We start from the raw sequence: 24,862 nt of genomic DNA, 5'->3' as shown, positions 1-24,862 counted from the left end.
TGTCTCGGCCAGAGCGACAAATTTTATCGCTGGTGAAGGCATTTAGTTTGCTGACCCCTCGATGTTTCTCCAAGCGCTGTCACTTGTTCCACGAAGTCATTCTCACCCCAGCTAAGGTAAAACAGTGATGAGGCTTGAGTGAATGGCCATAAGCACGAGATATGTGCAGGCTGCAACGCCTGACTGATCTCAGCGAGTCGAAATTACCATCGCAGCGACATCAGCGAAGAAATTGCGTCTAGTTCAAAAATTCCAGCTTCCAATAACAGAAAATAGAACTTTGCCGTCACCCTATACTGATGACCGTCGCCTATGTCCGATTCCTTGCCTCTGGTACGAGTGCTGGTGAGTAAAAAACCCGTTTTATATCAAAAGTCAAACTGCGACAATTTCGATGACGCGGAGGAAGTACTGTAGCTCTTAATTCTGATGCTATGTAAGATATCAGGTGATGGCAGCATCTGCTGCAACACTGGATTGGTAAATCATTCTTCCTGCATTCCGACTGGCCTCCATTGCCAAATCTACAACTATAATAATATGTGGATGCAAGTGGTTCTCGTGTATGGCGAGTCTACAGGAATGTCTGTCTGGTGTATCAATGGCACTTGGACTAGTGAAGAAGTAGAAAGAGAGACATCATGTGGCATGCGCCGTATGCCTTGCCAATTGGTTGTACCACCTGGTACCATGATGAGGCAAAGCTATGTATCCTCATTCACTACACTAATGAAGTAGTTGTAGATTATGTAAAGTCGGACTGTAGCAAATCATCCCCAGCAATGCAACTATTCCTCATTGGCAGAGAGGAGACCTTTATGAGAATGAAGAGAATTGAAAATACAGTTGAAACGATAGGAATGAACATTTGTCTCTGCCAAACACAACTTTACTATTATTATTATTATTATTATACGCATTCCCGCGGCAGCGTCAACCAAGCAGTTATGCTTGATCCACACGTTCGCTTATGCTGGACATTGAAACTAAGCAGATGTAGACAGCTCCTAGAGAATGGGGCTCTACAAAACCAATGATCGAAGTTAGTCCTTCAGTAACATGGAGCGTCATAAAATTGGTCTCATTGGAAAAATGTCATCACTATTGTCTCCTCATGTAGCATCATGGTCAATGGGTGGCCAGATAATTATACGTATGAGGTTGAGTTGCCAGATAATTATTAAAAGATTCAAATAGTAATATTATTATAGAATGGTTGTTATGAGTTTTTAAGGGTGCCATGGCTGTTTCTACTCGTGACGAGGGTGTGCACAAACACTCTTCACCAGCGCGTTCCATGCTGGACGGTCCACAGCAATCCACTCCAGACGGCGCAAGTCCTCAACACTCCGCAGGTGCCCATTGTTCGACTGGGACAGATCGGTGTGGAGCTTTATTGGTAGTGTCACCCTCGGCCTCCCACGGTACCTCCCCTCGGGTGCCTGAAAGTATTGCTCCATGCTCAATCGTGCTGGCGTGTCCTTACCCAGGCGGAGCACATGCCCGAATAGACTCCAGCGTGAATTTCGGATCAAGTCCGACACCAGCTCCACTCCACAGCGGGCATACAACGCCAAATTACTAATCTTTTGTGGCCATGTGATGCCGAGAAGTGACCTGAGTTGCCTTCTATGGAACGCGTCCAGGGAGCGTTCGCTAGCAACCGTCAGGCCCCAGGTGCCTGAATTATAGAGAAGTATCGGCATGATAATGGCGCAGTACAACCTCATACGCAGCGGCTCTCGGATCAGTCCTCGGCGCTTCCAAAGAGACCACATGGATCGGAAGGCAGCCTCGGCCAATTGCCTGCGACGTGTCACATCCTCAATGTCGCCCAGGAGTGAGCCCAGCTTTTGGGATGTCCTCCAGCGCTCGTCAATTCTGTCTACAGATCGACCCAGCTCTGTCCACTCAGTTTTGGTGTTGTTGACTCTCAGGGCCCACCGCCCGAGAGTGTGGTCTATGACCGGTTCGAGCTCTGTGAGCCATTGACGACTAAGGCTTATGAAATCAGTGTCATCTGCGTAGACAAGCTCAAATGGAATGTTGATGCTTTGATCCATTGGCGGTCTGTTTCGTGCCACCTGGGTGCTCCTCAGATCTCTCAGTGCTGCCTCTAAGTATAAAACAAACAACACCGGGGAGAGAGAATCACCCTGCGGGGTGCCAATTGTAGTTTCAAGGGACTCTGATACTGCCCTGCCGATGCGTACCTGCAGAGTTGTGTTGGTCAACAGCACTCTAACCAGCCGAACATCATCCTCCGTCAGGAAAGACTCGAGAACTGTCAACAGTTTGTCACGATGTATACAGTCGAATGCTTTGGACATGTCGATTCCAAGAATGGTCATTTCCCGCCGATAATGCTGACATGTTGCTGCAAACCATCTGTGGCTCCAAACAAGGTCCGCCGTAGATCGGCCTGCTCTGAAACCACTCTGCGTCGGAGACAAGTACTCACCGACTTTCGACGATATTCTTCGCAATGTAATAATGGAGAGCGTTTTGCGTAATGATGTAAGGAGGACAATAGGGCGCAGATTTCCAGGTGGTCCAACCGTCTTTCCTGGTTTCTGCAACGGTACCGGTGTGCCACATCCTAGGTCAAGGTGCTGGTGAGTTGTAAACATGCTGTTGAACAGACAGGCAATGTGAGGTGCTAGGTTTTCTCTTCCATATTTCAAGAGTTCGCCTGGGACTCCATCTGGGCCAGGGGACCTTCCATTATTCAGTTTTTTCAGTGCGTTGGAGACCTCAGCAGATGAGATTTGTCTTTGGAGGCTTCTTGGGCGACCGGTGAATGGCTCGACGCCTGCATCCACATTCCCACGAAACTGGTCATGGAAGTGGCTCCGGACCGCAGATGCCGCCTCCTGGTCATCGGCTATGAAGCGACCCTTCTGGTCATGTACAATGGGCTTTCGGCTTGGCTTTCTAGTCATCAGCTGGACTGCTTTGAACATCCGTGCTCCATTCTTCAACCTCTCGACTTCCGCTGCTCTCTCTTGCATAATTTTCTCTGCATTGTCACGGCATTTTGTTCTTATAGCGTGAAGGATTCTGTTTCGTTTCGTCTTGAGAGATTCTTTGGTGTCAGGGTTGTTAGTGCTACCAATGCTGATCCGCAGTGATCTCTGTTCCAGGGACAGCAGCTCAATTTCATGATCTGGTGCTTTGCGACGAGTTTTCTGCTGGACTGTGCCAAGGACATCACCTGCTGCACTCCCGACCACTTCCATAAGCCTCCGGGATCTTTCCTGCAGGCTGGTATTGCCTTGGACCTGATCGGCAGCTAGCAGCTCACTGGCCAACTTCTCAGCATATTCCTCTTGGACTTGTCCTTCGGCTAGTTTGAATGTGTTGAACTTAGGCGCCTGCAGATCATCTTTCTTCCTCTGTCCAAATATTCCATATAGCCTCTGGAGGTCCAACCGTGCAACAACGAGCCTGTGGTCAGACGAGAGGGTGCATCCACCATAGCTACGACTGTCAAGGAGAAGCCGCCTCTGGGTAGATTTACACAGCACGTAATCTATTTGGTTATACACAGGAACAGAAGCTCCACTGGCTCCATCCCTGCGATGTCCCGTCCAAGTAGTCACATGCCGTGCATTATGCTGAAAGGCAGTGTTACAGATGAACAAGTCACTAGCATGGCAAAAGTCTATCAGGCTTTGGCCACTCAGGTTCCTTTTCCCTCTACCATGCCTCCCACAACATGTTTCTCTTGCATCCGACTTTTTCCCAACCTTAGTATTGAAGTCTCCAGCGAAGAGGACGATAGCTGACGATTTTATTTGATTATATGCACTATTCAAGTCGGAATAGAATTTGTCCAATTCATCAGCGTCGCGGGCAACTAACGAAGACGTTGGTGCGTACACATTGATAATGGCGAGAGTGGATGCCTTGGTGCCTCCATTGCCCGCCCGTGAAGGCAGGTTGATAGTCAGCACAGCCACTCGGTCCGACAAGCTCCAATATTTCTGAATTTGCGACGATAACGAAGACGACACAACAAATGCAAGCCCATAGTGGCGACATTGAGGTGCCAGGGCGATAAGTCGATAGCCGTCCTTCTCAGTGTCAAGGCTGCCAGTCAGCTTTGTTTCCTGAAGACAACACAAGTCGATACGATAGCTTTTTAGGTCGCGTCGCAAGGCGTCCTGACGGAAATTTGAGTTCAGCCCGCGGACGTTGAAGCTGCCTACGGCAAACGGCCTGCGCTTCGGCTTTCTTCCGCCCATTCCCAGTATCCTAGCCAGTCGTCATGTCCAATAAATACAGAACTCTCCCGCTCCAAAGTGGAGGAGCAGGAGAGAGAGAGAACGCAACTTCCCACGCAACTTCCCTCAACATTCAGCCACCTAAATGTCACGGAGAAGGAAGTTGACTGCCGAGTCTTTGTCACGTTTCTTTAGAAAGGCATCTTGGTAGCTCACTCCGATGCGAAGAGCCTACCGGACGATGTGATCTTGCACCGATACATGGGGAAGTAAGCTAGTATGCTGGATGTGTTATATCTTCTAATGCATGACACACCTATTCGACAGGCAATATACACACGCTCCCCCTCGTGCACCTGGGCATACAAAAATGTTCCAACGCACATGCACTCACAAGCAATTGATATGTTGTGTTGGGGGTTGCGATCACTTCCTTTTGGATAAGGATGTTAGAAGAATATGCTAAATGCAGTTTCCAAGTTGGAGGGAAGTTGTGAACGGAAAAGCAGTTAGCAGTATAATGTTTTGGACATAATAGTATTTGATTATAGACTGGCTCTAAGGAAGCAATAGATAACCGTTGCAGCATGATATCATCACATATTATGATCTTCAGTGATTCCCACCGCCCACCGCCCACCGAGAGCCGACACATAAATGGCCCCAAAGGGCTAGCCCACAGCTGTCCACCATGGTCCAATCACACAAGCGGCCATAGAGGCCTACGGCAGCCCACCAAGCACTAAATGATCCTGTCAGCACCGGGCTGCTAGCATGCTGCCCACCGCGGGCGCACAAATGGCCGGCGCTGCCAGCAACTTGTCCACCGAGGGTGCATGGACGGCCTTTGAGGCCAGCAACCTGCCCACCGATAGCTAAAGCCACCTGCTCACCGGATACTAATACATATACCACACCGAGGGCTGAAGCAAACTGCCCACCTTGAGCTAAAACATTCACCACACCGAGGCCTGAAGCAAACTGCCCACCAGGAGTTAACACATACACCCCACCGAGGCCTGAAGCAAACTGTCTACGGGGGCTAACATGTACACCCCATTGAGGGCTAAAGCAACTCCTCTTAGTCGAACTTTCGGAATCGCTGTTTTCTGTGTTCGAACACTAGAGCCACCCTTTCTGAGCAATGTCTAGTTGTTACTGATGCCATGGTGGTCTCGGACTTTGTCCAAGCTCTCTTCTGCACCAAATATATTCATCGCGCTCCGCACTATTCTGCCCACGAGCACGTATCGCTTTTACGGAGTTATTGCCCTTCGACATAGGTTGCGTGGGCATTTATCAAGACTGCAAGCTCGGGTATAAGAATCCTGATATCTCCCCTGAATTCGAATTGCTGAAGTTGACGATGGCAAGAACAAATTGTTCTCAATTTCGTAAAAAAAAACACGAATGAAAGACGTGTGCCGCGTGATGCTGTGAAGATAGCATGTCAGAAAACACCAACAAAATCAGCGAAGCACTTGCCAGGGAAAGAAGGTGCGGAACTGCTTACCCGATCCCGCTGGAAAGTCCTTACAGTGTACTTGAAAAAAGCTAGTTTTCTGTCATCGTCTACCACCTGGAGTAATGGATGGCTTGAAAACGAAGTTTCATGCCCTGAATTTGAACGTGCGTCTTGTTCCGTGTATCGCTGAGTGCTGAAGGGTCTGCCTCAAACTCTGATGAAGACATCGACCTTAGCTGTAAGTGCAGCAAAGACGGGAGGCCAAAACTAAAGCTTGGTCTGTCGACAATGCTCTGCCTCAGTTTCTAGCTGATTTCTTTTCACGTTGAGTGGACAAAATAAATTTGAAAAATCGCTCTGGGTAGCAACAATTTTAATGATGTGGAGGAAGTACATTCCATTGAGGGCTGAAGCATCCAGCTCACCAGGAGCTATCACATACATCCCATTGAGGGATGAAGTATACTGCCCCCCCCCCCCACCAAGCGGTGAAGCATACTGCTTGACGTGAGAGAATAATGTACCGCCCACCAACGGCTGATGTGTACTGCCTGTACGGACTATTGAGAGCCAAGGAATAGCTGCTGACACCCACGACCTTCTCACGAAGGGCTAAAGCATACTGACCCCAGCGCCAATCTTGTACCGCCTAGCGTGTGCAAACGAACGACCAACGGGGCGAAGAATTCTCCCACCAAGGGCTTACATAACAATCCTGATGCCCGCTTACATCCCCCACCTCCACTCGGGAAGAAAACAAGGTGGCAAGTGAATGAAAGAGCAGGGACAAATTAATTAGAGACAGTGGAATGGCGGGGAAATGTAAAACGTAATTTCAGAAAATCAAGAAAGAAACTAAAATTAAGGACAGCTCCTTCATGTCCAGACAGATTTTGAGAAATTCAAGACATATCTGTTGAATTGAAATCAAAAAATTGCCCGTACAAATTGGCCAACTTCGGTCTTCTCGACAACCGGTGGCATGGCCAAGCAATCTGCCTCGCTTTACAAGCGTATTGCATCCCTCATTGCTGAGAAAAGCAGCGAACCATATTCGGTTGTCATGGCATTCATCCGCTGCCGCCTTAGCTTTGCTTTGCTCAGAGCAAGTGCTATGTGCCTGCATGGTAACTGCTCTGTTTTCGCTGTGCATGCACCTGTCTCTTCTTCTGCCTCTCTAGTTGTTGCCGAAGCTGGCACTTCCCGTCATTAATATTGTAGTCTTTAGTTCTTTAATATCAGTATTTGTTATGGCGAATCCATTACACACTTTGTAGCACGATTTCAAATTTTAAAAAGTAGAAATTGGTCAACTTGTAAACTGTGCAGGGACAGCAATATGACACATACTCACAGCACCAGCACTGTGCCTATAATACCCATGTGCCTGGGCAACTAAGCTTTCCTGTGCAAAGCCCACATCTGTTCTAATTCGTGCAATTCTTGCATGAGTAACTGAGCTTATGTATGATGCAGACATACTATATCATTCTGTGCTGGGAAACGTTTGAAATGTTAAAATGAAGTTTTGTCCATGCTGTTCTTTTCTGTTGGTGTATTGTGTTGTGATGTACATGTATGTACCTGTAGGTCACCACACTGGATGGTACATACATACGTGATATAGGCAAACCAGGCAGTGGTAATGCTGAATTCAAGTATCCCACTGATGTAGCTGTGGATGACGATGGTGATCTTGTGGTGGTTGACAGGGACAACACGAGACTGCAGGTAAGATATATTATTGATTAGTGTGGTTCCACTTTTGTTTAATTACACAATGTTGACTGGAAGTTCAGTACAGACAGCAGTCTTCCATTGTTCACATAGTACTAGAGTGTACAGTATGATCATAGTACTAGAGTGTACAGTATGATCATAGTACTAGAGTGTACAGTATGATCATAGTACTAGAGTGTACAGTATGATCATAGTACTAGAGTGTACAGTATGATCATAGTACTAGAGTGTACAGTATGATCATAGTACTAGAGTGTACAGTATGATCATAGTACTAGAGTGTACAGTATGATCATAGTACTAGAGTGTACAGTATGATCATAGTACTAGAGTGTACAGTATGATCATAGTACTAGAGTGTACAGTATGATCATAGTACTAGAGTGTACAGTATGATCATAGTACTAGAGTGTACAGTATGATCATAGTACTAGAGTGTACAGTATGATCATAGTACTAGAGTGTACAGTATGATCATAGTACTAGAGTGTACAGTATGATCATAGTACTAGAGTGTACAGTATGATCATAGTACTAGAGTGTACAGTATGATCATAGTACTAGAGTGTACAGTATGATCATAGTACTAGAGTGTACAGTATGATCATAGTACTAGAGTGTACAGTATGATCATAGTACTAGAGTGTACAGTATGATCATAGTACTAGAGTGTACAGTATGATCATAGTACTAGAGTGTACAGTATGATCATAGTACTAGAGTGTACAGTATGATCTTAGTACTAGAGTGTACAGTATGATCATACAATTGAACATCGATTATCCGACCACCTCTGGGCAGACAACTGTCAGGCGGTGTTCAGATAAGGCAAATGTTCCGGATAAGAAAACACACTGTAAATACATGTACATGTACATTGTAAATAGAATAGAGTGCTACTTTTCAAAATTTTCGTATTTTTTGAATGGCTCACTACATGCACAGTGCGTACTCTACGGCACGTGCGCCCAAATAAACTGTTACGGATAATCGAATGGTCGGATAGTCGATGTGCGGATAATAAATTTGTTCTTGCCATCGTCAACTTCAGCATTTCGAATTCAGGAGAGATACCCGGATTCTTATACCCGAGCTTGCAGTCTTGATAAATGCCCACGCAAACTATGTCGAAGGGCAAGAACTCCAGAAAAAACGATACGTGCTCTGGGGCAGAATAGTGCGGAGCGCAATGAATATATTTGGTGCGGGAGAGGGCTTGGACAACGTCCGAGACCACCATGGCATCAGTAACAACTTTCCATTGCTCGGAAAGGGTGGCTCTAATGTTCGAACACAGAAAACAGCGATTCCAAAAGTTCGACTTTAGCCCTCAATGGGGTGTACATGTTAGCCCCCGTAAGCAGTTTGCTTCAGGCCTCGGTGGGGTGTATGTGTTAGCTCCTGGTGGGCAGTTTGCTTCAGGCCTCGGTGTGGTGAATGTTTTAGCTCTAGGTGGGCAGTTTGCTTCAGCCCTCGGTAGCGTGAATGTTTTAGCTCAAGGTGGGCAGTTTGCTTCAGCCCTCGATGGGGTATACGTATTCGTATCCGGTGAGCAGGTGGCTTCAGCTGTCGGTGGGCAGGTTGTTGGCCTCAAAGGCCGTCCATGCACCCTTGGTGGGCAGATTGCTGGCAGCGTCGGCCATTTGTGCACCCTTGGTGGGCAGTATGCTAGCAGCCCGGTGCTGACAGGATCATTATTTTAGTGCTTGGTGGGCTGCCTGTCGGCCTCTATGGCCGCTCGTGTGATTGGACCATGGTGGACAGCTGCATCCGTCTATAATGCAGAGCCGCCGAGCCCGGCTGCCCCCGGCTGGCCCCGGCTGCCCGGACGTGCCTTCAGCACGGAGCTCGTGCATAAATTTAAAGGTGCTAACTACGATAAAGCCATGCACGTCCACCCGAACCTGTTCAACGAACTTGCAGCTACCCACTACGTCAATGACATCGAACTTCAACATGCCAAACCCATCGACTCGGAACATGCAATCGAATGAGTACTCGACCCCCATCCAGACACACACACACATTTAGCACAGATATGTTGATTTTAAAAATTTTAATTAGATATCGTTGATAGCTATCTGTGCTTGTATCATCGTAATCACACTGTTGACTGGCAATTCTCCGTAGTGCGAAGTTAGCTTCATCATATAGTTGGTTAGATGGCTGGCGGTCGATAGATGATGTTTCAAATGTTCAAGGGTCCGCCATTGGTTGTCGCTGTATGGGAGGAAACACATCAAAACATGTATAAGATCTCTGGTATTTCAAATAAAGAGAATTGCACGACAGATTACTTACCACGAACACATAAACTCAGGCTCCAGACCGGCCTCCAGCTTCCTCCTGTGGTTTCTCGACTTGAGGTGGTCGACGAACGGCCGGAGGCCGGTCATCGTCTTCGAGCACAAGGAACAAGAGAGCAGCATTTTCTCTCATTCAGGTTTGTGGAATGGGGCTGATCAAGGTGGATCGAATCACTTTTATCCCCACCCGGTTGGTCCTTGGTTGAAGGCTCAACATTATAACTCGGTTCGACGGGAAGGTTCGGGTGCGCCTTTTATGTATCTCCTGCACGCGACACCCTCACTCGGCTTGGTTGCGAAATCTTGTAGCTATATGTACTTTCAACTAAACAAACTTACCTCCACGTTTCTTCATCGAAGGAAAATAAATAAATTATTATGAGGAAGTAAAAGGAGCAGCATCTAGAGTACTTCGCCCGCGTTCTGTTTGAACCCGTTCAAACTTGTCGTGGGTTCTAGTTGATTCCAGAAACTTCCGCGTGATCGGAGTACGCTGTGCGTACTCTGAGCATAGCGAGGAGTAAAATGAAGTTTTTTATTACTCCCTTATGCAGATAGTGTGGCCGCGTACGACGCACTCCTCTTAACCTTTTGACCGGCGTACGCGAGGGCTCGGGCGAGCTTTTGATGCGTATCCGGTACGCGACTCCCGTTTTGCCTGGCTTTGTGGTTTGATGCGTACGAACTTGAAAATTTCAAACTCGTCGAAGCAAGTGGTGTGCACGTATATGGAAGCAATCTTCATTTCCTCAAATCATTTCGTAGTGACAGTGTTCCTTTTTTCATGCAGTCCTGGAATTATTTTCGCCTAGTCGTTTAGTCGGACAAGAGACGGACATCCCTCTTCATCTCCTTGCAGCATTGCTTCGTACAAGGTATGTGATCGTCGGCCATTGCATGTCTATCCGATTAGGATCGTACGCAATTCTTGCTCGTAGTCTGATTCCATATATAGACATATTTATTTTTTCGTAATTTTCCAGCGTTTGATTTATTTGTTCGTAATTTTTCACCGTTTCCAGCTAGAACACTTTCGTCACACATCTGCGCGTGTGAATGCACATGTGCATCTTACCTGGTGATGAGCATGATCCTCCCCCCGATTGAATTGTTGTATAAATTCGTGCAAGGTAAGTAAAATAGTTTACTAAGTCTTGCTGTTAGGTAAATCGGGGGGAGGATTTTTTTCCACCGACTCTCCAGTACCTGTAGACACGTATGTGATGGTGATTGGGTTATTACGGTCGTCATCAAAGTGTTGAAGGGGGTTGCGATGGTGATTGTGTTAGCAAAACGATAGGATCTGTACACATAACAACAAGATTTGCTAATAGGGTATATAGGACCTGTACGCACACACACATATAAGAATAACGATAGGATCTGTGCACGTAACAACTAGATCTAGAGCAAATAGGACTTGTACACATATAAGATGATTATTAGGGTTTGCTGAGTGTTGTTGTTGCCGTTGTGATCTGTAGTACCTGCACACATAAAAAGAGTAGAGTTGGCATGGTAATAGGATTGTCATGGTGATAGGGTTACTAGGGTTATCGTCTCTCGAAATATTAGGGTTATCATCACCAGAAATATTAGGGTTATCGCCATGGTGATAGGGTTATCAGGAATATTAGGGTTATGGTTATCAGGATTATTAGGGTTATCGCCATGGTGATAGGGTTAGGTGTTATCAGAAATATTAGGGTTATCGCCATGGTGATAGGGTTATCATCATCCGGAATATTAGGGTTATCGTCATGGTGATAGCCCTAGGGTTAGGGTTATCAGGAATATTAGGGTTATCGTCATGGTGATAGCCCTAGGGTTAGGGTTATCGTCATGTTGATAGGGTTAGGGTTATCATCGTCAGAAATATTAGGGTTATCGCCATGGTGATAGCCCTAGCGTTAGGGTTATCGTCATGGTGATAGGGTTAGGGTTACAGGGATTATTAGGGTTAATATGCCGCGATTTTTAGGGTTAAACGTACAGATTTAGGGTTAAATCGCACAATTTAGGGTTAAAACGCCCAGGTTTTTAGGGTTAAATCGCATTACGTCATCGATGACGTCATGTGTAAAACGCTCCGATCTTAGGTTAAATCGCAAAAATTTACCGTAAATCGCAAAATTTGCCGTAAATCAGAAAAAATTAGGGTTAAAACGCCCCGGTTTTTAGGGTTAAATCGCTATGACGTCATCGATGACGTCAGTGAGTTGGTACACGCCTAATACTTTCTACTTGCTTCGAGAGGTGGAACCCATGTTCCTTGAGAGGAAGAGCAGTGAGCCAGGAAGAGGGGCCTTTGCGGGACAGCTCATCCATACGACGGGCCAAGGGGCGGTCCGCAGCTTCTCGGAGAGCAGCGAAAGAGGCAGCACTAGCTTTCTTGGAGGACTTGGCAGCAGATGCTCTCTCACGGCGGGCTAGCTGATCCACGAAGTCGCAGGAATGATGCTGCCACTCTCGATCGTGCTGGTGGATGATCTCGTCAACCTGGCTGCTCGTAATGACTTGGGAGCCTGCAGTTGGGAGGTAGCAATTTCTTTGAAGTATGGCAAACTGATTCCACCGAGCCGGCAAGGTAGCAGAGAGAGGTCATCCACCGTGAATGTGCGTTTCCCTGTCAGAGCCGGAAGGAAGTGCTCCGTGACCGTGTCATCCAGGCGCTGCAGCTGTTCAGCTGAGAACTCCAGTGTACGAAGGAGATATGTCCATCGACCACGCAATCCGTGTGTGAGGGCGGCATACGCCGCATGAGGTTCGGTAGTGGCAATCTCGGACAGTCGCATAAGCGCCTGCTGCCAGTCTTGTACTTTCCCAGCTGTATAGCCAGCGATGAGATCCGGTGTCCCTATAGCGGCACCCAGGTAGCGTGCTCCATCCGTGACCACTTCAATGCCAGTTCTTGCAAAGACACTGTGGGCCAGGTTGAGCAGGTCAGGCTTGACGAGGAGGAGAGTCTTCGAGGCGTTGACATGGTAACCGTAAGGTTTCCCGGTCTCGTCCACATCATCCCACCAGCGTCGACGGGCCCGTAGCTTGCCTGCACCACTTGAATCATCGGCATACCACAATTGATGGATGTTGGCATGGGTAGTGCGGAGGTGCCGTACGAATGGTAATGTAGCGAGGGCATAGAAAACCATCGACAGAGGGTCACCTTGTGTCGTACCCTCTGCGGAGGAAAGCTCACCACCGCCAGAAACGAAGAGGCGGGCATCATCTTGGTAGCATTTCAGCAGTGTGGTAGCCAGGGAAGGACACAAGTGGCGAACAATGTGAAGAGCTGCTTGGCGGCTCAGGCAATTGAAGGCATTCTTCGCGTCAACTAGTAGGACTCCTTCAGTTGTGGCGTCCTCATACAAGTGCTTCATGGCGTGGACCGCTGCTTCTATCCCAGCTGGCAATCCAGAACACTTCTGGAGAAAACCACAGGCCTCCATTGCATCGTCTGACGTTACTCGGAGAATGGATTTGGCTGGAATGCGACGGAGGACCTCAGACACCCGAATGGGCCTGACACCTGGTTTCTTGTCCAGGGCAATTAGACGACAGGCGGTGAAGGGGGTAAGAGAGTCTGGCGGCAAGGTTTGTGTTGCTAGCAAGCGGCCGAAGGACGCCATCGCCGAGCAAAGGTTGTTGGAGGCCCCTTTGTACGCCGAGCACATACGTCGCCATGCTGACGAGTCGAGACCAGAGGGACCTGCCGAGCCTTTCGCCTGCATGGCCACGGTTTTGACGAGGTCGGCAGTCAGGGAATCAAATCGGATTGGGTGGCACTGAGGCGCTGCTCCCGCTATCAGAATGTGCTCTGCTGCTGGAGTGCTGCAAGGATGCTTACTCTCCAAGGCTGCCCTCACGGTTGTGGTGGAGTCCTTGATGGTGATCGAGTCATTGATACCTAACACACCGGATGACTGCGTGGACTCAGCTTCAGATAGGGAACGCAGGGCATCGTGCACACGTCCTTCTGCCATGAGGGAACCAAAATGCCTTGCCTTGTCCTGCTCACCTCGTCGACGTGCTCCTCGGTGTGGCTCACGATGCCGTTGCAGGCCGCGTCCTTCCTCAACCAGAGCAGTGATATTACCATCTGCCCAGAGGGCCATCCGGCGCTGGAGGTGACTCGTGTTGTCCTTGGGATTGGATCGACGATACGTTTGTTGTAGTAACAGAGCTGGGAGCACGGCTAGGTTGTACAGCGCTATTATTATTATTATTATTATTTTACAAGAAGTCGGAGGCGGATAATACTTTAATAACGAAGGTACGTGTTGGGTCGTAAGTATCCACGCAAACACACATCCAGTCAAAATAAGGCACTTGTCAAAGTATCCGAACGTTTTCGGTCCCTTCTCATCAAGGATTATACAGGGAATGGCTCAAGTTGGAAAGACTAAAACTTATATAGCGTAAAGATATGAGATAACAACACTCGTGACAAGGTGGAAAAAGTATCAAGTTCAGCACGACACAAAACTCGAAGGAAATAATAATAGCGACAAGAACATAGTGAGCAAATTAAGTTACATTGTTAACACCTCGACGAGGAGTAACACCAAACAATTGTAGCGACAACACATTTTCTTTCTGTACGCAAAGTTCAGGATCTAACTTACGGATATACAAAGCTTCTAACACAGCCATTGGAGGAGACTACACCCAACGGAGCTAAGAATCGCACTTCGTCCATCAAGCAACATCTGTCAGCCCGTACCAATTGTCGTGAGTTGTACAGTGATAATGTGTTCTCAATATTGTCACGTGGTAGATGTGCGTTGCATCTGGCTGTGTTAGAAGCTTTGTATATCCGTAAGTTAGATCCTGAACTTTGCGTACAGAAAGAAAATGTGTTGTCGCTACAATTGTTTGGTGTTACTCCTCGTCGAGGTGTTAACAATGTAACTTAATTTGCTCACTATGTTCTTGTCGCTATTATTATTTCCTTCGAGTTTTGTGTCGTGCTGAACTTGATACTTTTTCCACCTTGTCACGAGTGTTGTTATCTCATATCTTTACGCTATATAAGTTTTAGTCTTTCCAACTTGAGCCATTCCCTGTATAATCCTTGATGAGAAGGGACCGAAAACGTTCGGATACTTTGACAAGTGCCTTATTTTGACTGGATGTGTGTTTGCGTGGATACTTACGACCCAACACGTACCTTCATTATTATTATTATTATTATTTATTCATATTTTGATAGGGCAATCCCCACAGACTCAAGGTCTTCTTACGGGGTACCCTAGCTATTCTGTGGGTACCAGCAGACTGAACAAAGTCCTGGATCTGTTCACACATCAATGTTACAAATCGCTTCCCGGCCGAGCCTGTTGGGAGCTTGAAGAACCGCTTCTTCCAATGTACGACCTCAGAGTATACGTCCGAGACCGAGTGAGGAGTGGTGTTCGCCTCACTCAAGTGGGCAGAGTGCACAGATTGACTAGTGGGTTCCATAGGCTGTGATTCGCTCCTGGTTTCTTGTGACTGAGAAGGGGAGCCCACTGCTAGCGCTGGGAGATGTACGGCTTGTTTGTTGCCGTTGCGGATGTTGGTGTTCAAGGTGCTTTCAGCAGGCCGGCTGTCAGAGTCCCGAGTAGTTGCTATTGTTGTTGAAGTTCTATCTCGTGGCTCAGTTTATCCCATGTCAATGCCATGACGGCACTCCGTGATCAGTGCGTTGATGCTCTGGGCAGTTGCGGAAGCGGCTGCCGAAAGCTCTTCGCACTCACTCACGGTTTGGCTTGAGTCCGCACGTAACGGGTTTGTGTCGTCGACCTGTTCTACCACTGGCAACGGAGACGTACGCACTTCACGCGAACACCCTACCGTAGGCCTGCGATTTGAACATTTCTGCTTCTTTCCCGGAGTGCAGTTCGAGCACGGACGTTCTGCTTGGCGGCAGGAACAGTTGGTTCTACACACGCCATTACCCGCACAAACACAGCATCGACGTCCAGCTGGGGCTTGGCTGGTGGCCGCATCAGTATCACTACCCATAGCCTGCTACTAGTTGTCACATGCTAAATCTACACGGTCACGTTCACAGCTGCACAGATGCCCTGGATCGGAGCTTCAAAATTTCAAACCGCCCATCGATGTCACCACATGATGAAAACGTAAGTGGGGAAAATCCCGTTTTTTTAGAGAAATCATCATCATTTTTGTGTGTACAGTATGATCATAGTACTAGAGTGCACAGTATGATCATAGTACTAGAGTGCACAGTATGATCATAGTACTAGAGTGTACAGTATGATCATAGTACTAGAGTGTACAGTATGATCATAGTACCAGAGTGTACAGTCAGCCTCAGCAGAGCACCCTCGCGACAAAAGGGTCACTTTGGCTTCCGTGACACTTCGGAGAAAATCGCGTACAAAGTTTTAAGTGGGGAAAATCCCGTTTTTTTAGAGAAATCATCATCATTTTTGTGTTCCTACGCGGAGCTGTTGCGCAACATCGATTTTACGTCACCGTTTGCGTATGCGCCTTGGTGACAGCTTCACGCAGCAGTTTATTTCAGCAAAATCCGTCAAGGGATCTCTGTTTTGTTGTTGTTTGAAGTTGAGGAAGAAGTTTGATTTTTTGACGTGGCGTGGTTCGCGAGCGCTGTCAGCTGTTTCTTGATGTCAACTTGTTGTTTGCCTTCTGTTGACGAACAATGAGCCGTCCAATTTATTTTACGACAGATGAGGCGCTTGCCACTGTCCTCGCTGAAGCTGAAGACGAATTCTGTGGACGGGAAGGCGAACTGGCGCACGTCAGCGCCCCTGCCACGGAGCATGTTGTTTCTTCGGATGACGAGGAGAGCGAAGGCGTCCCTGATCACTTCTTGGATGATGAACTGGACATAGCTTGTGCTGCTGCGCAGTTCAACGCTTTGGCCGCTGACGATAAAGATGAGGCAATGGCGGAGGACGCAACAGAGGCTGTTGATGAGGAAGGCACTGATGCACATGATGATGTTGAGGCTGCTACTGCTGCTGAAAATCCTGGCAATGTGTGTGGCTGCTCCGAGAATAGTCTTTCGAATTTGCGAATGCACAAGTAGAACAAACCCAGATGGCAATGGCAGAGATGGAAAAAGGAGATGCAGACATGCTGTTGATTGGCATCCTGGAGTCATCCAAATTCAACCAGGACACAACCACCAAGCAGAAGAAGCGGAAGTATGTTGCGTTCGGCTACACTTACCTTGGACGGCATGTGGGCGTGAAGGCGTTCCGCACCATTTACGGAGTGGGAACAAAACGCCTCCGCAACCTTATCGGCCATATAAAGGAGCACAGACCAGTGCCCACAAAGCATGGGAACATGGGGAGAAGGCCAGTGCATGCCTTGCGCTTCGAGCAGGTAGAAGGAGTGGTGAAGTTCATCAAATCCCTCAGTGAGCAGTTTGCCATCCCTCATCCTGCGCCTCTGCATGGACGAAGTGCGCGGCCGCGGGTGTATCTTCCAGCACCAAGAGTACCTGCAGGCATCTGGTGAGGCTCATGCAAAGCCTGTCGGGGTAACTAACTACCGTGAGATTTGGTCGCAGTGTATGCCGCACATCCGGTTTATGACGCCCGGACAGATGTCTGCGACAGGTGTGAGCAATTCCGGAGGGGTGTGGTCAATGCGCTAGGAGAAGACGCCAAGCTAGAGGCATGCACTCAACTCTCTTCACATGTAGGTGAGGCACAAGAGGAACGAGATGTGTACAAAGAAGCCACAGTTGCTACAAAGTCTGAGCTAAATGCATGCCATGTACCAATTTCCCCGCCATGCCTCCCTTGTAGCAATGTCCTCCATTCTATTCATTACACTTTTGATTTTGCTCAAAGTGTTGCTCTCCCTCACAATACTCATCAAGTAGGTCCCCTGTATTTTAAAGTTCCACGTAAAGCTCACATATTTGGTGTAAATAATGAAGCCGTCCCCCGTCAAGTCAACTATTTGCTTGACGAATGTGACACCATTGGTGCAGATGGCAAGAAGGGCCATGGCCCCAATACTGTTGGCTCGCTGCTTCACCACTACTTTGAGACGTACGGCTATGGTGAGAAAAGCTGTGTGCTGACTGCTGATAACTGCGGTGGACCGAATACGAACAGGACTATTGTCTGCTTTTTGGCATGGCGATGCATTGTAGGCCTGCGTTGCCGCATCACGTATAGCTTCATGCTGGCTGGCCACACGCGGTGTTTAGTGGATGGCAGCTTTGGCCACTCAAGCAAAGATTCCGCCGGAGTGACTGCTACTCCATGGCACAGCTCGCCACTTCTGTCAATGAGAGTGCCACCGTCAACGTTGCGCAGTTGATCGATGACAGTGTTCCGTGGTATGCGTGGGATGCCTTTATCAGTCGGCACTTTAAACCCCTGCCTGGCATTTCAAAGCCGCACCATCTCGAGTTCTCATCTGCTGATCCTGGTGTTGTGCTTACGAAAGTGCACAGTGAGTCTGAGCAAGTCAAGGTCTCCCTATTGAAGTTCTCTGTCGAGGAAATACGTGGGGCTGGACTGCCTGATGTGTTGCTGTGTGCAGGAATGTCAATTGAGCGCCAACAGTACCTGTTCAAGCACATTCGCCAGCATGTTCCCCCCCCGAGTTTCAGGATGGACTTTGCCCTCAACATGCTGTTGCTGCTGCTGCTGCTGCTGAGATCCAGGACGCAGATGCCTGATGGTCATGCCTATTATCACTTTCTGACATCTTTTTTCCTTCTTTTTTTCTTTTTCCGTGAGCTAAATATCCGTATGCTGTATCACGTTTGCATCCACCACACAATAAGTAGCTTCTTTTACCTTTGTAGAAAGAACTAGTCATCATCAAGTGTCCCTGTATTCGTGTCCATGCTAAGGTGATACTAAGTTGATAACATTGCCATGCTCATTCATAAACAACACTCATAAGATGATTTCGAACATTCCCGTATTTTCATCCTCGTGCACCACGAAAATCGTATACTGTAAATATACAAAATTTCGGCCCTGCAAAATTTATGCACTTCACGATTTTTGACATTTCGGCGGCGATTTATTTTCGGCGTGGGGTAGACCGTAGAGGGCGTGGTATAGTGCGACAGATGCTGTGAAAAATTTCATCGGCGTTTTAATTTAGGCGTTTTGGGTCGGTGCCGAATATAGCCGAAATTAAATAGCTGCCGAAAATTTGTATATTTACAGTATACCTACCGGTATGGAAATCGCTGTAAATCCGCAAAGGATGCATATTTTTAAGTCCGGTTTTTTGCATCATATTCTGTGAGTATCAAGGAATCACATCAAAATCTCAAAATTGACCCCTGAAGCCAATGTGACCCTTTTCTCATGTGAGGGCTTCAATTTAATTTAATTTATTTAAATTTATTATATTGTCAGTATGATCATAGTACTAGAGAGTACAGTATGATCATAGTACTAGAGTGTACAGTATGATCATAGTACCAGAGTGTACAGTATGATCATAGTACTAGAGTGTACAGTATGATCATAGTACTAGAGTGTACAGTATGATCATAGTACTAGAGTGTACAGTATGATCATAGTACTAGAGTGTACAGTATGATCATAGTACTAGAGTGTACAGTATGATCATAGTACTAGAGTGTACAGTATGATCATAGTACTAGAGTGTACAGTATGATCATAGTACTAGAGTGTACAGTATGATCATAGTACTAGAGTGAACAGTATGATCATAGTACTAGAGTGTACAGTATGATCATAGTACTAGAGTGTACAGTATGATCATAGTACTAGAGTGTACAGTATGATCATAGTACTAGAGTGTACAGTATGATCATAGTACTAGAGTGTACAGTATGATCATAGTACTAGAGTGTACAGTATGATCATAGTACTAGAGTGTACAGTATGATCATAGTACTAGAGTGTACAGTATGATCATAGTACTAGAGTGTACAGTATGATCATAGTACTAGAGTGAACAGTATGATCATAGTACTAGAGTGTACAGTATGATCATAGTACTAGAGTGTACAGTATGATCATAGTACTAGAGTATACAGTATGATCATAGTACTAGAGTGTACAGTATGATCATAGTACTAGAGTGTACAGTATGATCATAGTACTAGAGTGTACAGTATGATCATAGTACTAGAGTGTACAGTATGATCATAGTACTAGAGTGTACAGTATGATCATAGTACTAGAGTGTACAGTATGATCATGGTACTAGAGTGTACAGTATGATCATAGTACTAGAGTGTACAGTATGATCATAGTACTAGAGTGTACAGTATGATCATAGTACTAGAGTGTACAGTATGATCATAGTACTAGAGTGTACAGTATGATCATAGTACTAGAGTGTACAGTATGATCATAGTACTAGAGTATACAGTATGATCATAGTACTAGAGTGTACAGTATGATCATAGTACTAGAGTGTACAGTATGATCATAGTACTAGAGTGTACAGTATGATCATAGTACTAGAGTGTACAGTATGATCATGGTACTAGAGTGTACAGTATGATCATAGTACTAGAGTGTACAGTATGATCATAGTACTAGAGTGTACAGTATGATCATAGTACTAGAGTGTACAGTATGATCATAGTACAGGAGTGTACAGTATGATCATAGTACTAGAGTGTACAGTATGATCATAGTACTAGAGTGTACAGTATGATCATGGTACTAGAGTGTACAGTATGATCATAGTACTAGAGTGTACAGTATGATCATAGTACTAGAGTGTACAGTATGATCATAGTACTAGAGTGTACAGTATGATCATAGTACTAGAGTGTACAGTATGATCATAGTACTAGAGTGTACAGTATGATCATAGTACTAGAGTATACAGTATGATCATAGTACTAGAGTGTACAGTATGATCATAGTACTAGAGTGTACAGTATGATCATAGTACTAGAGTGTACAGTATGCACGGCTGACTCGCGCTGTGCATATGGCAAGATGGCGTCTTTTTACGCACTTTTTTTCGAAAAAGGTTTCGATGGTGATCCGCGTACGCGTCATGCTGCGACCGTACTTGCGATCGTGTTTTGTGGCGTTTTTTGAATAATGTTCTTTTTCTTGTAGGCTCATTCGAAGCTAGCTCGCTTCATTATCAGCTTTGTTTTTGAGCTTTAGAAGGCAAGTTCCCCAGAAGTATGTCTGTGAAGTGCTCTATTCATTGGTTCGATTTTGTAGAAGTGACTTACCTGTCCCACCTGCCACCCGCTCTTGAAAGAGCGCCCCAGTTCCACCTTAGACAATTATTTATTTTAGAATCAGAATGATTATACGATTGGGTTACGATTGCGTTCTCGCCAAGTGGCGATGATGGCGTCAATACTAGTATACCTCACCTTGTGGACGTGACTAACCTGCTCAAGCATCACACACGGAAACCGCTGAAGCTGAGCTTCTACGTACCTTGTGTCGAATTTCCAATCGCAGCCAGTCTAGTTGAACTTGTAAATTTAGATTTAATTAGAGTTTCTGCAGTTTCGACTCACCTGCTCCAGCCTGCAGTGCGTTCTTGAAGGAGCGACCATGGTTTACGTACCTTGCATGCTAACCAGCCATGTTCCGAGCTTGGATGCCAGTATGTCCAGCAAGGTGATATTTTGCAGCGCCTCACAAAGTAAAAATACTGCAGTGATTTATTCATTTCTTCAAATGTGTGGATACCACTTACCTGCACAAGTTTCACCTACCTTGTAAATTGTGGATACACAACATTCATATGAATCAAGAGAACATGTCAGAACTACTAGCAACACAATTGAATTACCTGCACCAAGTCTGGATCCTGGAGCTGTCCGGCCCTGCTGCTACGAACTCTGCCAAGTCACTAGCTAGCTGATTTCTTGCGCTTGGCAGCTGGCACGATCAGCTTGTTGTGGGTTGGCAGCGCTGTCGTCAGGTACTGAGCCACTAGAGTCCGGAGACGGTCGACATCCTTGTTCGTATTCTGCAGTGTTGCTCGCAGCAGGTTAAACTTGTGGTGGATTGACTCACCGCCTTGCTCTCCGAGAGCACCAAGTGCCATGCCGAATCTCTTAACACAAGGAACGAGGTGACACTCAAGCAGATGCAACTTAGGCGTGACAGGACGCTTGTGCCGCACAACAACCTCCGACCGCACGTTCGCCATGAAGGATACGATCTTCTCCTCCAAGCTCTTGACCATATCGTCGTCTGCAGTGATAGTCGATGCGAATATGGCTCTGCAACTAGCGTACTTGCCAAAGAGAGACGCATATCGAGCGGAGCATTCTTCGGCAGCTTTCAGTAGTTGATGCTGTGCCTGCGTGGGAGCAAAGGAGGCACCATCCGGATTTACAAAAGAAGCAACCACTGTCAACGGAGCAGACACAATCTGTTGTGTCACTGATGGCTGTAGTGCTTTGTTGATGTGGTTGCCAACGAAAGCACCCGAGTGATAGGCCTGCCGATCTATCCTGTGCTTCACCAATACTGGCTCGAATGATGAAGCACAAGGACCATTCTTAACCTTTGCATTCACAAGCCGTTCCTCCAAACTAGATATTCGCACATTCATGTCGTTGAGCTGCTGCTGCTGCGCTGCCCAGTGCTGTTGTAGCTGAGCAGCTAGTCCTGCGTGCTGTGCTTCTGCCACATGATTGGCTTGCATGGCCTGAGCTGCATTTAGCACTGCCCATTGTAGCTGTGTCTGTGCGACATAAAGCTGCTGCTCTTGCTGTGCCTTCTCTGCTAAGAGTACCCACAACTCTCTTTGCATCTTAGCTGCATCGTTGAATGTGGAGCTCGAAGATGTGTCTGTGCTTTCTCTGGCTAGCATCAGGTCAATCTCCTCTGCATCTCGGACCATAGCCTCAAAAAGCAAGGGAAAGATTCCCAGGTCGAGGTGCAGGATGGGGACACATACATCATCCAGTTCAATTGGCAGGATTTGTGGGCGAATAACATTATTGAACTGTTTGGCGTTCTGCAGCCTCGAGCCAGATTCCACAAAACGACCCAAGTCCTCTTTCAGCATGTCGAGCGTTCTGTCGGGGAAGGGGGTGGTAGGGGATGGTTGCATGTCTTTCTTTGTTGCCAGACAGAACAGACAAGGCCTGACTCCACTTGCTCCAGACAAGCCATACAATTTCATCATAAAATCGTAGTCCCCGAAGAGGCAAACTTTGATTTTCTTTCCCTTCCAAGAACAGCTGCGGAGTCTGTCGACTTGCTCTGCATACGGTTGAAACGCCGTGGCTAGGTTTGACGGAGAGTCTTTCGCAGCAAAGACCAAGAAAGGAACTGTGTTGCTAAGGGAGTTGGGGTGGAGGACATTCACAAGCTGGAAGCAAAGCTTGAATGAATGCCCTCCATGGTCTCCACCTATCTTCACCCAAAGCTCATCTTCTGGGCAGGCACCTTCCCAGACAAGTGTGCCAGCTTCCTCATTCAACTCGACAAAGTGAAGAACTAGCTCCACCAGATTGTCAAAGCAGACAACAGGGCTCATGATGACAGTGCCAGAACTGTCCAAAAGGGGAACTTCCTTGGCGACAAGGGGAAACGGCAGCTCCTCGGACAACTGCTTCCGCATCTCTCTTTCCGACTCCAGCGACAGTCCACACAATCTCAAATATCGGCGAAGCTTGCGCAGCCCATTCCAGGGTAGCTGGAGGTCAGACTTGATGGCAAGACCGATGCCCTTCTGGAGCCCCTCCGGTAGCAAGCCGGCCTCACGGAGAAGGTCTTCCCGTTGGCTTCGGCGAAGGGACTGCAGAGCGTGAACGCTCTGCGCTTCCTTGCCTTTAGCTCCTCCGCATGCTGCCTGCTGGATGCCATCGAGTAGGCTCTCTCTTCGCCGCAGCGTGGACGATGAGGCATCTGAAGATGACACCCTTGCCACAGGAACCCTGTGCCACAGTGATGTGCTGCCACGCGTCCGCTGCTCAAGTCGGCCATCCTCCGCTCGAGCTTCAACTAGCCTGTTAAGGAGCTTGGAAGCAACATCACCTTGCAAAAGGTCATGTGGTGCAGCCAACACAGTTGCCACGGTGGAGGAAAGCGTCAAGTAGCGCTTGGGTGGCGGGTGTTTGGCGAATGGACACTCGGCAACATGGCTCTGCAAAGATGCTAATGTGACTCTGGCTGGACAACCCTCGAGCACTGATTCACCAGCATTGTCACAGGACAGGACAAGTTCAGACAACGTCACCCGAGCAAACGGATGTACAGATTGGTATGACGACAAGAGAACAACCTTTTTGCAGGAGTGGCAGGACAAAGAGGTTTCCAGCCAGCCCACAATACATTCAGCACAAACTAATTTACTGCAGCAGGGAGATTGCACAGCACGATTTGCAACAAGACCGCAAATGTGGCAAATGAGTGCGCTCGGCACAAACGTGAAGCGGTCCGGCGACAGAGGCAAACAAGAAACATAGTTGTCAGTGACCAGAGCTGCGACCTTCTCTTGGTCAATGTCAACAGCATTGGTGCAAGTAGACACATCACTGTCACCATGTGTCATGCGTGCGCCGCGAATCGTTTTCGTTGCCTTCTTTTGCCGTCCACCTTTTCTGCTTGCAACAATGCGAGTGCAGGTGCTACATTTGCTGTCTGTATGTGCAGACCATTCGTGAACAGTTGGCAAACTTTGCCCACAGCCACCTGCATTGCATGAGCCTTTCTTCAGGGTCGAATGCAAAAAATCAAAACACGATTTGCAAAATTGATTGGGATGCACTCCTTCTTGATCCTCTTCAACTTTAACGTTGAACGCACGGAATATATCAAGGGAGTGTTCCTTGACGGTGTAAGTAGTAGCACTCCATGACTTGTGGCCTTTGCGATTTGTGGGTAATTTGCAGCCACCCAAACGACACAGGGAATTTACATGCTCCACATGAAATGCATGATCAAGAGTAGAACTCATCGTAACACTCTACAGAACCTATGCACACAAATATGAAAAAATTCAAAAACAACAGAAAGTACCTTTGAATAAGCGGCCAAGAACATGGATCTGCCCATCAGAACACGACGAACTTTTCTCAGCGTGGAGACGAAGGATGATTCTGCCTTCAAAAACCTGCCAAAGCAGCGGCGTTTGCTCCGGTAGGGTATGCAGGCGTCTTCAAAATCACATCGAAATCGTTACTCAACTGT

The 24,862-nt window shown here is 47.2% G+C and overlaps 1 protein-coding gene across 3 annotated transcripts in view; it reads left to right on the top strand.

Annotated features, from left to right (window-relative positions):
* Positions 1 to 24,862, top strand: part of LOC135811250 (tripartite motif-containing protein 2-like) — a 252,222-nt gene that overhangs the window by 118,919 nt on the left and 108,441 nt on the right. For all 3 annotated transcript variants that reach the window (XM_065324450.1, XM_065324449.1, XM_065324448.1), the window contains one exon: positions 7,282 to 7,422. In XM_065324450.1, coding sequence (XP_065180522.1) covers positions 7,282 to 7,422 — 141 coding nt within the window. The remainder of the gene's footprint in view (positions 1 to 7,281; positions 7,423 to 24,862) is intronic.

The sequence above is a fragment of the Sycon ciliatum genome, chromosome 3 (assembly GCF_964019385.1).
Source record: "Sycon ciliatum chromosome 3, ocSycCili1.1, whole genome shotgun sequence".
Classification (NCBI taxonomy): Eukaryota; Metazoa; Porifera; class Calcarea; order Leucosolenida; family Sycettidae; genus Sycon; species Sycon ciliatum.
This window is presented reverse-complemented; position numbering and strand designations above follow the sequence as displayed.